Source organism: Lithobates pipiens, unplaced genomic scaffold (genome assembly GCF_037356315.1).
Source record: "Lithobates pipiens isolate NorthernLeopardFrog02 unplaced genomic scaffold, aLitPip1_a1.2 Scaffold_59, whole genome shotgun sequence".
NCBI classification, from domain to species: Eukaryota; Metazoa; Chordata; class Amphibia; order Anura; family Ranidae; genus Lithobates; species Lithobates pipiens.
The window spans coordinates 1,743,373-1,758,151 of record NW_027507880.1 but is presented as its reverse complement, the minus strand read 5'-3'; the positions used below and the strand labels follow the sequence as shown (position 1 = coordinate 1,758,151).

Sequence of the window (14,779 nt, the reverse complement as noted above, 5' to 3'; positions counted from 1 at the left end):
ATTCACAGTGCCCTCCCTGAGATCATCCCAACCACGACAAATTGTACAAGATATGCCCCCTAATCAATTCCTTTTCCCAGCAACTTAGAGGCATATTTATCCAAGACCAAAAAAATTGTGTGATCGAGTCCCTCAAACATTTCACTAGCCGACTGCACTTCAAGCAGTATATACCAAGCAAGAGAGCCAGGTATGGGCTGAAATTAAATAAATGATGTGATTGAGCCACTGGATACGTCTTCATATTCTGGATCTACGAAGGCAAAGACTCCCAGCTCCAGCCCCGTGATTGCCTCACATGTATTGGAACCAGTGGGAAAATTGTCTAGGAGCTGGCATACCCCCTGTTCAAAAAAGGATACCATTTATATGTTGACAACTATTATACCAGCCTGCCCCTTTTTCCTCACCTTTATAGTAAAAAAAACCCCGCCTGCGGTACTTTAAAAAATAAACAAGGGATTCCCTTAAAATCTGTTGACCAAAAAATTGCAAAATGTAGAATTCATGAGGAACAAGGACGTGTTGGCCATGAAGTGGAGGGATAAGAAAAATGTCCACATTCTCTCTACCATCCACAATGACACCGTGGTAGAGATCCAAAGAAGACATGGCCCCATTGTAAAGCCCAAATGTGTCCACAACTACAATATGCACATGGGGGGGGGGTGGTAAATTGAAACGAAATCCCGTTATTGGTACAAGAAAGCTGTTTCACATGGCCCCTTTTAATTTGTTTGTCTGCTACCAAAAAGCAACTCAAAACCAACAAATCACCTACCTCAAGTATATTGAAGCTATTGCCACTGCTCTCATTTACCAACAAGGTCATGCCCCAGGAAGCATTCACTCTGATAGCGTAAGTTGACTTCACAAGCAACACTTTCCCTACCACATTCCCCCCCACAGAATTTGGAAGAAGACGCCAAAAGAAATTCCGTATATACAGCAGAGGAGGAGTAAGAAGAGATACCAGCTATTATTGTCCCCAATGTCCCTCCCAACCTGGCCTGTGCATTGGGGATTGCTTCAAAAATTATCATACATCCATCCAATATTAGTTCCCCTTATTATTAACAGACTGAAATTTTCCCATTTGCCTGCTACCATGTTAAATAACTGACCCTGGTCTGTTTACCAACAATGTGTTTGCTTGCCAATTTAAACCACGCTTCTGACTTCCATATGCACCGACCTTGTCCTCTTAATCTACTATGTTTTTGCCTGTCACTTGGACTGATCTTTTGGCCATCTACTTTAGTACACAGGGGTCTCAAATATATATGTGAGGGGCTTCGGAATAGCACTCTGAGTAGAGAAAAACTTTTTTTCATTTTCTGTGCTCCCACAACAGGGTCTGGTTGCCCGGAGGCTTCAAAGCGATTTGGGTGGGAGAAGCCTCTACCGCTACCCCCCTGGTCCTAAGATTGATGGTCCTTCCTGCTGCCTGGACCAATACTTGGGCTGTGCTGACCATATTGCTGCCTGTAATGACCCATGACATTATGGACCATGTTTCTTTCTGCTGCTTGGACCAATACTTTGGCTGTGTTGACCATATATCTGCCTGCTGCCTCTACTGACTTTGGACAGTATTTCTGCCGGGACACCTCTGCCTGCTACCTGGACCTGTGATTTGGCTGTGCTCTGACTGTACTGACAGTATCTCTGCCTGTACGAACTATGGACAGTATTCCTGCCTGCTGCCTGGATGATTGCTTTTGCTGTAGCTGACCTCATTCCTGCCTGCTGCCTGGGCCGATGCTCTCCTCTGTGGACCACTGCACTTCTAAAATCACAGGTAATCTTTTGTTATTTGGTATGTACTTGTTATGTGTTAGAAATATGAAGGGCCTTCAAAAATGTGATTGGTAGTCAGAAAATGATATGTGTAATTAATGCTGCTGGAATGCCTGGAGGTACTACTTGGATGTTGGGCCTCTGTATGTGGCCAGGCTGTGTAAAAGTCTCAAACTTGTGGTATCGCCATACTTAGGAGGAGTAGCAGAATGTATTTTGGGATGTCATTTTTCCTATACACATGCTATGTGTTAGAAATATCTTATAAAGGAACAACTTTGTGTAAAAAAAAAATGCGTTTTCATTTTTTTTTTTTACACATTTTCCAAAACCTTCTAGAAAACAATGAACCGTTCAAAAAACGAATTATGCCTCATAGATTATACGTTGGGGTATGTTCTTTCCAAAATGGGGTCATTTTGTGGACAATTCCAGTGTCCTGGTGCTCCAGGGATTTCAAAATTGTAATAGGTGGTTGAGAAAGGATATGTGCAATCTATGCTTGTAGAAAGCCTGAAAGTGCTACTTCAATTTTGGGCCTTTGTATGTAGCCAGGCTCTGTAAAAGTCTCAAACATGTGGTATCAACATACTCAGGAGGAGTAGCAGAATGTATTTCGGGATGTAATTTTTGCTATGTACATGCTATGTGTTAGAAAAATCTTAGAAAGGGACAACTTTGTGTAAAAAAAATGCATTTTCATATTTTTTCCACATTTTCCAAAACCTTCTAGAAAAAAATTAACCATTCAAAAGACTCATTATGCCTCACAGATTATATGTCGAGATGTGTGCTTTCCAAAATGGGGTCATTTTGTGGACAATTCTATTGTCCTGATGCTCCAGGGCCTTCAAAAGTGTAATAGGTGGTTGAGAAAGGATATGTGCAATTTATGCTTGTAGAACACCTGAAGTTGCTACTTGAATGTTGGGCCTCTGCATGTGGCCAGGCTGTGTAAAAGTCTCACATATGTGGTATCGCCATACTCGAAAGGAGTAGCAAAATGTATTTTGGGGTATAGTTGCAATTATGCATATGCTGTGTGAGAGAAATAACCTGTTAATAAATCTTAATTTTCCCAAGAATTGTGAACTTCAAAAAACTCACCATGCCTCTTAGTAAATATCTATGACTGTCTACTTTCCAAAAAGGGGGTCATTTGGGGGGTATTTGTACTTTCCTGGCTTGTTAGTGTCTGATGAGATAGGCCTTCAGTGCATCAGGTGTGATTAGATGTGATCAATTTTCAGTGATTGGCACCATAGTTTCACAAAGACCAAATAATATACACTAATTTGGGGTATTTTTATCAAAGATGTGTAGCAGTATAAATTTTGGCACAAATGTAAGAAGAAAAATTACTTATCTGCAACTTTTTACAATAGAAAAAAAAGTGTGTTTTTTTTCAAAATGTACGCTGTTTTTTTGGTTATGTTGCAAAAAATAAAAAACAGAGTGGTGATTAAATACCATCAAAAGAAAGCTCTATTTGTGAGAAGAAAATGATAGAAGTGTTGTGAAAATTGGTCTGGGAGGGAATGTGCATAAGTGCTTGGTATTGAAGTGGTTAATACACCACCTGAAGTATATTAGAAAAATTGCACCAGGAATGCACTGCAGTCAGATATAGGCTACACTGTGGCTGGGTCCTGGAAGGACACTATGTTTCCCCTCTGTTTGGGCTGTGGTCCCTTTAAGGGAACAAAAGGGGTTAACTCACCTGTCAGAGGAAGTGGGTTTAAAACAAGACAGGAAGTTGTAGGTGGGTGTGGAGGAGTGTAGAGGAGATTGTGAATGGTGCTTTGTTTGCAGCAACAAAAGTGAACAGCAGTGTCCTGCCTGGAAGCCTCCTGGCAGGGGAAGCTACCTGCAATAGAAACCAAGGACTGGTTGACTGCAATAACAATTCTGGACTTTGCAAGTTGGTGAGACTGAAATCCCTTTCTTTTGTTCTTGCTACTGTAAAGCTATTTAAGTTCAATAAACCTCCTTTTTAGTAAAAAGCCTGTGTCCTGCGATCTAGCTAGTCCCCCGAACTGTATATATGAAATACACTGCAGCTAACTGAATAACCTGCCTACTCAATCTAAATCACACTATCTCTCCGTCCACACCAACAACAATACACAGGGCCGCTGTACAGGCAGCCTTATATAGTGTGAGCCATGATTGAACAAATGCACCCTGCCTTTGGTCAATTATGGCTATTTTAGCAGAGGGCGCTGGGATTGGCCAAAGCATGCAGATCATGGTGCATGCTTTGACCAATCATCATACAGAAATGCACTGTGATCTCACAGTGCATTATCGAATTTGCCCAAAAACCCTCCATGATGTTTGTTTTTCGACAAACGGCAAACACTCGAGGTTCAAGTCGAACTTATGTTCGACCCGAACATCAAGCTCATCCCTACTTATGACATACTTCCAAGGATGCCAACCCTTGGATTTGCACCAAGAAACATATGTCCTCCAGATTCTATAATAAATGACTCTAGAGTCTGGCTTCCTAGCATTGATCAGGGTAGTCACCACTGAACCTGAAAGCCCCCAATCTTTTAGAATGTGGGTTTCAATAGCCAAACCATTAAATTGAGATTGCAAGGTAGGGATGGAACACTGGTCCCTGCGAAAGCAGGGCTGAACGTGGTGGAAGGGTCCACGGGTCCCCCACTGCCATCTTTATGATTTCTGCATACCAGGCTCTTCATGGGCCATGCCGGGGCTACAAGAACTGATGGGGGCAATATGTGCAGGAGAGGAGTGTGAAGGGTATTATTGGGGCAGCATGTACAGAAGAGGAGTGTGGCGGGTATAATGGGGGAAGTATGAACAGGAGAGGAGTGTGGCGGGTATAATGGGGGCAGTATGTACAGGAGAGGAGTGCCGAGGCTATTATGGGGCAGTATGTACAGGAGACGAGTGCGAAGGGTATGATGAGGGTAGTATGTACAGTAGAGGAGTGTGGAGGGTATGATGGGGGTAGTATGTACAGGGGAGTAGTGTGGAGGGTATGATGGGGATAGTATGTAAAGGAGAGGAGTGTGGAGGGTATGCTGGGGTGGTATGTACAGGAGAGGAGTGCGGAGGGTATGATGGGGGCAGAATGGGGAGGGATTTTGTGCAGAGTCTGTGGGGTGAGTATGGAATGATGTCCCTCAGCTGGGGGGTAAGAAGCAGCTCTGAGTGATGTCTGTCAGCTGGATGTATGAAGTGGTCTGGGGGTGATACAAGCTGGAGGGGGGTTGGGTGCAGAGGACTGGCCAGATAGTGATGTGTGTCTATAATAAAAAAAAGCTATTGTGCTCATCCACTAATATATACAACAATAAATCATACAACAATACTACTCAATGAAAACAATCCGCTGTTAAAAAAGATACCAGCCTCTAGCGCTCTGTGTATGCCCAAATAATGTGATAGTAATTGCCCCTGGTCTGAGCTGAATAATGTGCCCGGGTCTCCGGCAGTACAAAACTAAGCCCATTGCTTACCATTCTTAGGCCTTACAGCAAATCACCCCGATAGCAGCCCCACCCAGCACAAGGATTGTTTTCAGAAGAAGTTTCCAACTTAAGCTTAGGAGAAAGAAGAGTCCACACAACGACAGACATTTTACTCTTTATTGGAACACATTTGATTCATAGTTGATTTACATTAGATTATGTCAGTCATCCCAATGGTGATGGTACATTCCTTAAGTTGCAAGCAGATAGAGAACAGCATAGATGGGCGTCGAGGAGCAGCCCAAACCTTTATGCCCCGTACACACGAGAGGACTTAATTCCGACAGACCTCCAAAGGACTTCCGCCGGAGTTCCGACGGAGTTCTGGCGGACATTTCGACCGAACGGACTTGGACACACACCATCACACCAAACTCCGACGGAGTCGAACGTGATGACGTACGACTGGATTCGAATAAGGAAGTTCATAGCCAGTAGCCAATAGCTGCCCTAGCGTCGGTTTTAGTCCGTCGGAGTAGCATACACACGAGCGGATTTTTCGAAGGGGACCGGGTCCGGCGGAGTTCCGTCGGGAAAATTTGAAGCATGCTTCATTTCTAAAGTCCGTCAGACTTTAGCTAAGCTAAAGTCCGTTGCAGCCCACACACGATCGGATAGTCTGACGGACTCAGTCCGTCGGACTTTGGATGTCGAAAAGTCCGCTCGTGTGTACGCGGCCTTAGGAGTTTTTTTCCAGAGTCCTACATCCTAAGCCAAAGGGATATGAGTATCCCCAATGAGTCCTGCACCTCCTTTCCTTGTTCCCCCCCTATTTTAAACCCCCAGGAAGTTAAAGTCTAACATAGATAAATAAATATTAACAAATTGTGAAGAAACATTTACCATCCCATTTTCTTTTTAAGACTAAGATCAGGTGTGGTCCTATTTAGTAAGTTCAGTAATCGGTTAGTCTTTTATTGCCTTATCAAAAGATTATTTCTGATTGGTTGTTTTGGCTTACTGCCACCGTGCATTATTTATCTTTGCAAAACATTTCTGAAAAAGGTACATATTTAGAAGAAACATCAAAACTGGAGATACAGTGATAAATCGTAAATAAGATGTAATTTTTCATATAGTCACATGTATTTAATACTTTTCAGGAGAGTAACTGAACACAATCACCAAAATGTATTAAAGTGATCGTAAACCTCAGACATGAAATATGAACAAAGCATATCCCTCTATAGTCTGTATGTATCTCAGTCCAGAGCACTAAGTGTCATTTCTGCATGCTGCTTTATTCCTATGCTATGTGTATGAGCCACTTCTGACAAGTTTTTCTTACATCAAGTGCCTCTGATTGACAGCCTCAGCTCTATTCCTATGTACTGTATGAAGGGGGGGTGTATCTTCCCTCCAATCAGCTCTCAGCGATCCCCTCACTGAGCTCTGCAGTGTGTGTGTGTGTGTGTGTTGCCATCTCCCCCCTCTCCCCTGCTTTCTGAAAGCTCAGACGAGCTGCATAAATTCTGCACTTTGAAGGTCTGTAGAGAATATAGGACCGTAGATAGACAGGTGCAACTTAAGTAGGAAGATTTTTTTCATCTCTGTGTATCATCTGAGGCCAGTCACTTCACTGGGTTAATGTAAGGATTTACAACCACTTTAATGCTTGGTATATGGAGTCGCGCAAGAAAAAAAAAGGAATGTAGCTTCTAAAAGTTTGGTTTTTGAAAAATTATAAAAGGAGAATTTGAAGGATAAAAGAGGAGCATGAATTCAAAGAATTGGCTTATTTGCATTGATTTAAAACTCACAAATGAAAAAACGTTTGCTTGCGCAATTCTCATCATTCCACCTTCCATCGTCCCACATTTCCACACAGTCCTCATTGTTACGAAGGTTGTTGGGTTCACCTGCACGCCAGTTGAAGTATCTAATGACTTGTCCAGATAGATCTCTAAAGTCACCCTCGTACTGCAAATCGTTTATACCCATAAATGTGTGCATTTGAACCTTTTTGCGGAGGGAGAAAATGGCTTGGTTTTCTTCTTGGGTCCGAGGTACGGCCAGCTGACCTCCGCCACTGGCACAGATGGTTTTGGCCTCGTCATAAGTGACTTCAAAACGATTCAAAATATAGTTTTTGTTTCTGCTTCTAGCAATGTCTTTTCCAAATGAAAAAACTGTAAAAGTGGAAAGAAAGGAAAAAGAAAACATTTTTATGATGAGACATCATGGAACACATAGTAGAAAGTAACATCTGTCACTTTTTATTAGGTTAAAGGAATCCTCTAGGTCAGGGGTGTCCAAACATTTTTCAAAGAGGGCCAGATTTGATAAATTTAACATGCGTGGGGGTCGACCATTTTGCTTGACATTCTTTGAACCATTAAAAATAAAAGCAAATTAACTAATACATTGTCCAACAAAAATTCTCTTGCCTTTGTGGCTGTGTGTGGTAAAGAGTCTAATGCCGCGTACACACGAGCGGATTGTATGGCGTACTTAGTCCGTCATACAATCGGACGGACAATCCGTCGTAGTTTCCACTGAACGAACTTGACCACACACGGATACACAAACAGTCCGTCGAAAGCTTGCGCGATGACGTGTACAGCACGTATGACGGGACTAGAAATAGGAAGTCCAAGACACAGCAAAGCACCCTTCCGCCGTGTAAATCCTTTCTGGGCATGCGCCATTCTTAGTCCGTCAAACTAGCATACTGACGACCGTATTGTCCGCTGAAACCAAAGTACGACGGACAGAATTTAGAAAAAAACGAAATTCTTAGTACTCCGGACTGCACGCTGAAAAAGTCCGCTGAAGCCCACACACGAGCGGATTGTCCGCTGAAATGTGTTTCGACGGACTAAGTACGCCATAAAATCCGCTTGTGTGTACGCGGCATAAGGATGAGCCTAGGCGTGCTATTTGGATATTTATCGGCATATAACACCCACCTTCACTTTAAGAGGGAAGTTTCAGGAAAAAACTTACATTTTAGATAAAGAACTGTGAAGCAAAATAAGGGCCAGTGCCCATCAATGCAGCCTAATCAGTGCCCATCTGCAGCCTCTCCATTGCTATGAATGCAGCCTCACCATTGCCAAGATTGCAGCCTCACCATTGCCAAGATTGCAGCCTCACCATTGCCAAGATTGCAGCCTCGCCATTTCCATGAATGCAGCCTCACCATTTCCATGAATGCAGCCTCACCATTGACATGACATGACATTGACATGAATGCAGCCTCACCATTTCCATCGTTGCAGCCTGATCCATGCCCATTTGCATCCTTGGAGGGGACAGGGAGGGAGCGGGACGTGTGCTAACAGATAACATACAGGAGAATCTCCTGTTTATGTGGCGGCCTCTTTAATACAAAGTCCCACCTCATATGATAGACAGAACAGTAGTCTAATGATGGCCCAGGAGACAGGACTTCCTATTACAAAGGCTACCGAGTAAACAGGAGATTTCTACTGTATGTAATCTGACGGCACTCATCCCACACCCTCCGAAGAACGTTAAATACGTTATATATGGTATCTCGTTCGTGAGATTCATTAGGGTCCACAAAAGATATGCCGTATTTATCAGCGTATAACACGCACTTTTAAAAAAAATCTAGGGAAATCGAGGGTGCGTGTTATACGCCGATCCCCCGCTGTTGCTAGGGCTTTCTTCCACTATCTGCGGCTTCTGTCTATTTTTGGCCACACTCGGCCGTTCGCGGCTATCTTCGCCATTCTCAGCTATCTTTGGCCACACTCGGCCATTCTCGGTGGCTTTCCGAAAACCACCGAGAAGGGGCCGAAAATAGCAGAGAACAGCCGAAAATTCCCAAAAGCCGGAGAGAACGGCCGAGTATGGCCGAAAATAGCCAAGAATGGCCGAGTGCGGCCAAAAATACAAGAAATCCGCTGAGAACACCCGAGAACTACCAGTGCCATTTTTAAACGGCAAATGACTGACAAGGCTGCAAATGCAAGGCTGCCTAAGACTGACAAGGCTGCAAACGACTGACAAGGCTGCAAATGCAAGGCTGCATACAACTGACAAGGCTGCAAATGACTGACAAGGCTGCAATGCAAGACTGCAAATGACACTGACAAGGCTGCATTGATGGGCATTTAAATGTAAGTTTTTTTCCTTAAACTTCCCTCCTAAAAGTTTTTTTCTTTTAAATTCCCTCCTAAACTTTGGGTGCATGTTATACGCTGGCACGTGTTATACGCCGATAAATACAATATGTATCCAAATCACTAGTGGGGACACATTAAACTGGAACGCGGGCCGCAATTGCCCCGCAGGCCGGACGTTGGACATGCCTGCTGTAGGTGGACAACTGTGGCAGCCATTGATGATCTCCATCTAATAATTGTAATTTAGAGGGCTCAGCTGCTTAAAATGCAGATGCCTAAACTGTAGCCTCAGCAGTAGCTATTGTTCATCTAAACATGTACTCCAGAACACCTAAAAATCACCCCTTGAAGTAGTGCTGCATCTGCAAGGCAGGGTTAAATGCTTGTTTATGACTAGAGAACTTGGTAAAGCACTTTTACTAACCTGATCCTCCACTCCTGCAGGCTCTTCTGCACTGCTAGAGCAGTCCCTTCAGCCTGAACTCTCCTATGCTTCTGTGGTCTAAGGTCTTCTGACTTCAACAAGACCAATGCACTGATTTTTTGCTTACTACTGCAAGGGAATGCTTTTAGGTTTCCTGGAGTTGGGCTTTAAGCTTGCCACACAAATTTTGAGCATTTGCATCATTGACTCAGTAGACTGCTGATTTTGACTGAGCTGTGGACTTCAGCAGCATAGGTTGGACCTCCAATCCTTTCAACTCTCCTCCCCCTACTGAAGTGTCCAAAGCAACTGTCTCTTCTGCGTACCCAACTACCCATTGTCCCAAAATACAAGATATACATTACCCAACTGAAAGTAGCCCCGTATAAAGTATCCAGCTAACCTTTTGCCTGATTCTCAAGGTTTGCTTGCAGATCTCTCATCCGTGAATCCAGAACAGTCATTTGCAATTTAAGATTTTCGATAGCTAAGAACAGAGTTCACACAATCGATTTGTATGTATTATATGCTAAATAATTGTTATGTTCAGGACTAAACATTAGGATATTTTTCAACTTTTTTTTGCTCAGGAGACATTGAGAATTAAGAGGAAACTTTTCATTCCAGTTTTCCAGTGTTTGTAGCGGGCACCATAAAATAATAACATGCCTCTAACTGACTAATGGCAAAAACAAAGGAGCATTTCCACCATATTACCCAATGCAGAAAACCCCTATAGACAACTTCAGACTACCAACCATATGACTCTTTACTAAATCCAACTATTCCATTTAACTTTTGTGGTTCCCAAGATCTGAGCATTTACCGTATGGACTGCATGTGTTCCTAGGGCTTTAACATCAGCAGTGGAAGCATACAGCCACCAAAATAGGAAGAAGGGTCCTTGTACCCAAAAGTGATGTCTGAGATGTTCTGAAAAAGTTCCAGAAAGTTTCTGCTGAGGAAAGTCTCCAGAGAGAGATGGGCTGCTGAGGCTAGTGACCCTGATGAGTACCAGTACTTAATACTGAATCAAGGCTACACTGCTACACCTGGCTAGAGACCAACACCACTGGAGGGACCACAGAGGACCACGCACTGGAGCGGAGGAACCCACAAGGCCATGGTTGCACACCACAATTGGTGAAAGACTGCTTCTCACATCTTTGCCGAGGTGGGACCTTGCTAAAGTTGCAGTATCCAGGTCTGTGACTGCAAGACCCAGTGAGTTGCAAGAGAGAACTTCTGAACCCAGAACATCTGCTGCTTTGCCCAAGATCACTGCTACAGTGTTGAGAGCTGTTGATGTCACCCTCGGTGACTGCAAGAGTTGGCCTGCTCATGTAGTCAGAGTTTCAGACACCTACAAGAGGAAGAAGATCAAGTGACAGACCTCTGAGAGGTGAGAGGCCTTGGCTGCCATCTTTATTATACTCCTGCTTAATGACACAGCCTCCAGGGATTCATTCTGAGTGTATGTCCCCCTTTCCTGTTGGAATTCCAAATTTCTATTGAGAGCATTTCAACATTTGACAGCCTTGGACCCCACCACTGGCCACCATCGGTCATTAGGGGGAACTGTGATTTATAGTCCTTGAGTGTAGACTTCCTGTATTTAGGGTACCCCATAGATCAGGTCTTAAGAGGTATAGACTTTGCCCCTTCAAATCAAGTTTTGGGTACCCTGTTTAAGAGGCTTTAATTTTTTTTTTTTAACAAATTGTGTTTTGGTTCAACCCTGATTTGCTTCTGTTTACAATTGTTTGTTATTATTGTTGCTGTTATTTGCCCTGTTGAACATGCTGCCCAAAAGAAATCCTTCCCTTTAACCTTAATGTCAGAGATTGCGGTACTGCATGAAGGGTCATTACCACCAGGACCCAGGTAACCCAAACATCAATGGCTCTACAAGTTCAGACATTAGGCACTAAAAATAACTCCCATCCATCTAGCAATGGTGAAGCAAGAAGCATGAAGACCCCTGGGGTAATCCTCAGGAAACATACAGAGGGAATCTGATTGTTTAAAAGAAGGTAAGCTTCCTTCTCTGGTAAAGTACAGTGAACATACAAAACTGCTCCCCAGTCCAATAAAGTTTGGGACACCCATGCCCCACGTTTAGAGAGAAACTTTCTTTAAATATTTTGGAGCAGGACATAAGGAAGGAAGAACAATGCTCGGGGTATGGTGAATAGCAGGAGCCACCTTTGGGAGGAAGGAGGCCTTATACCACAAGGAAACTTTGTCCTTTAACATGACTTTTGGTGCCTCCTTAATGGTTGATGTAGGCCATGGCCATGGTATTGTCTGACTTTATTCTCATCTGGTGTCTTCGCAATAGAAGAGACAACCGAGTTGCTCTTAGATCTGGAAAGTTAATGGGAAGGTGAACTTCCTTCTCTGACAAAGTGCACTGGGCATCCAGAACTGCTCTCCAGTACAAAAAAGTTTGGGACATCTACAACGGTCCCAAAGCATAATGTTTCCACCTCCGTTCTTGACTGTAGGGATCGTGTTCTTAGAGTCATTGTCAGCATTTTTCTTCCTCTAAACACGGTGAGTCGAGTTTATGCCAAAGAGATGAATTTTGGTGGAAACATTAAGCTTTGGGGCTGTTTCTCTGCTAAAGGTACAGGCCGACTTTGCCACGTTGAGGGGCCAATGGATGGGGCCATGTATTCTTGGATGGGAACCTTCTTCCTTTAGACAGAACACTGAAGGTGGGTCGTGGATGGGTCTTTCAGCATGACAATGATCTAAAACATACTGCCAAGGCAACAAAGAAGTGGCTCAAGAAGAAGCACATTAAGGTCTTGGAGTGTCTCCAGACCTCAATCCTATAGAAAATGTATAGAGGGAGCTGAAATGTCAAGTTGTCAAGCAACAGCTAAAAAACCTTAAGGATTTATAGAAGATATGTAAAGAAGTGTGGACCAAAATCCCTCCTGAGCTGTGTGCAAACTCGGTAACCAACTGAAGAATAATATTAATATCTAATATTCTTGTATCTGAAATGCGTTTCTGGATGAATAACATTGATAGTCAAACTGACTTAAAACAAAATGTGAGTTTATTGTCACTCAGTTGGCATCATAAATATAATGTAAAAAGTATAATAGTTCAGTTCAGTGTGGGTAAAGATATATGAAATAGAATAAAAAGTTCTAAAGCTGTAATAAGCTTATGAAAGCATGTGTGCTTCATGGCTGTTGACTTCTGTACATGCTGTCTCTTGTGTCATTCACGAAGAAGCAGGAAATTACATTCTAAGCCCTATTACACACGGTTGGACATTCTGATGGTAAATGTCTGATTGGACCATGTTATCGGATAATCCGATCGTGTGTGGGCTCCATCGGACTGTTTCCATCGGAATATCCGACCGACAAAGTTTTAGAGCTATGCCATAAAATTTTCCGTCAACATGATCCGATCAGACCTTGTCTGATCGTTTGTAAAGAATTCCGATTGGACAAAATGCCACGCATGCTCAGATCAAATTCCTAGACCATCTCTTTGTGTGAATATGTCAGTGCCATCTCTCCAGTGGGTGTGTGTGTATCTGTCTGCCCTTCTGTATAGAAACATTGGCTTTATATGTTACATGTGAATTATTAGAACCTTGTATGGCACACATTCATTTCTGCTAACTTCAGCAATATACTATTCAAAAGTAGATACTAACTCAGAGTCATATGGAGCTAGATTGACAAGCCCACATGTAACACTCCATACTTGAAGTAATGTGCTGATCATGTAATGTCATATAACCAAACATTTACATAATATGAACGCATATTACTAACTTTACTTTAAAGTGGATGTAACACCAATGTCATCCTTTCTAAACTACTGCCATAGGGGTTATCTATAAGGATATACATGCCTCCTGCATGTACCTTTACCTGTCAAATGTCTCCTCTCTGTCTGTTATGAGACCCACAAAAACTGCAGATTCTGTGGGTGGGTCTGTTGTCTGGAGCTTGGTGGGTGGAGTCGTGATGTCAGTAGACTCCCCGCCCACCTCTACACTCCCCTTGTCAATATGTATTTTCTCCTGTGTATTTCTTACACTGAACTTCTGCTATGATCTCTAACATCCAGTGAAAAGAGAGGAAAGTAACCACATGACTTCAGCATGCCCAATTATGCTGAGGTGGGGAACATCCAATCCTGGCAGAGCAGCAGAAGAAAGGAGTGGGAGGGAATTAAAAAATAATGCATGTCTCTTAGGATAGTGCACGAGATCTGTAAATCACCTGTCACTCACAGCAAGGGGGAGGATTTGACAACGTTTTTCTCTGTTTGTCAAGATTTATCTCACTGAATAATAAAAGAGGATTGCTCAGAGCTGGATTAACTCTCTGTGGCAAGACTGGGCTCAAACGATAGAAAATCTTATACTCTACATTATGACACCAAAAAAAAAAACTTTAAGTAACTATATACTAATACTTATACTTATACTTATTAATATGACTGAGATTACTCTAAACTTAACAGGATATAATCCACAATATATCATTCCTTTAGCTACGTACACACGTGTCTATTTTTGTCTTCTAATGACATTCTATACCAAGATATCATATATGTCATACTCAAATTGGCTACACCAGAAACATCCAGCAATGTTCAGCTTTAGATGAGGATATTTTTTCCTGAACATTTGATCAAGATCATTCACGCATACTATTTATTATGACTAATCATAAAACCAAATATGTTTTGCAAGCTTGCTATAAATATATTATAACACCTATAAGTGCCAAATTATGAATTTGAAATAATATTCTAACTACAAGAAATGTCTTACCTCTATGCTTGCCAACAAGGGTTTCTCCACCAAGTATGATGCCAAATGTGACACCAGAAGGGGGAAGGTTCCGAAAAGCGGAGGTTCAATTTTTGTGTGAACCTCCGCTTTAAGACAAGAAAGAGCAGGAACTGCAACC

At 42.6% G+C, this 14,779-nt stretch overlaps 3 protein-coding genes across 3 annotated transcripts in view; 1 reads left to right on the top strand and 2 right to left on the bottom strand.

Moving 5' to 3' along the window:
- Positions 1 to 14,779, top strand: part of LOC143958170 (mannose-binding protein C-like) — a 586,186-nt gene that overhangs the window by 144,322 nt on the left and 427,085 nt on the right. The gene's annotated exons all lie outside the window — the stretch shown is intronic.
- On the bottom strand, positions 5,410 to 10,307 carry LOC143958167 (pulmonary surfactant-associated protein A-like). Its single transcript, XM_077467626.1, has 2 exons — positions 10,228 to 10,307; positions 5,410 to 7,435 (listed from the first exon to the last, which is right to left on the bottom strand). The coding sequence occupies exons 1-2, from the start codon at positions 10,286 to 10,288 to the stop codon at positions 7,056 to 7,058; spliced, it is 441 nt and encodes a 146-aa protein (XP_077323752.1). The 5' UTR covers positions 10,289 to 10,307; the 3' UTR covers positions 5,410 to 7,055.
- The window catches only part of LOC143958153 (uncharacterized), a 48,001-nt gene continuing 45,318 nt past the window's right edge, over positions 12,097 to 14,779 (bottom strand). The window contains exon 5 of the mRNA XM_077467612.1: positions 12,097 to 12,251. Coding sequence (XP_077323738.1) covers positions 12,097 to 12,251 — 155 coding nt within the window. The remainder of the gene's footprint in view (positions 12,252 to 14,779) is intronic.

Coding starts and splice junctions, on each gene's coding strand:
- LOC143958167 (XM_077467626.1), bottom strand. CDS start 10,288: ATGACTGTTCTGGATTCACGGATGAGAGATCTGCAAGCAAACCTTGAG. Junction 7,436..10,227: donor CCTTGAGAATCAGGCAAAAG/GTTAGCTGGATA, acceptor CCACTTTTACAG/TTTTTTCATTTGGAAAAGAC.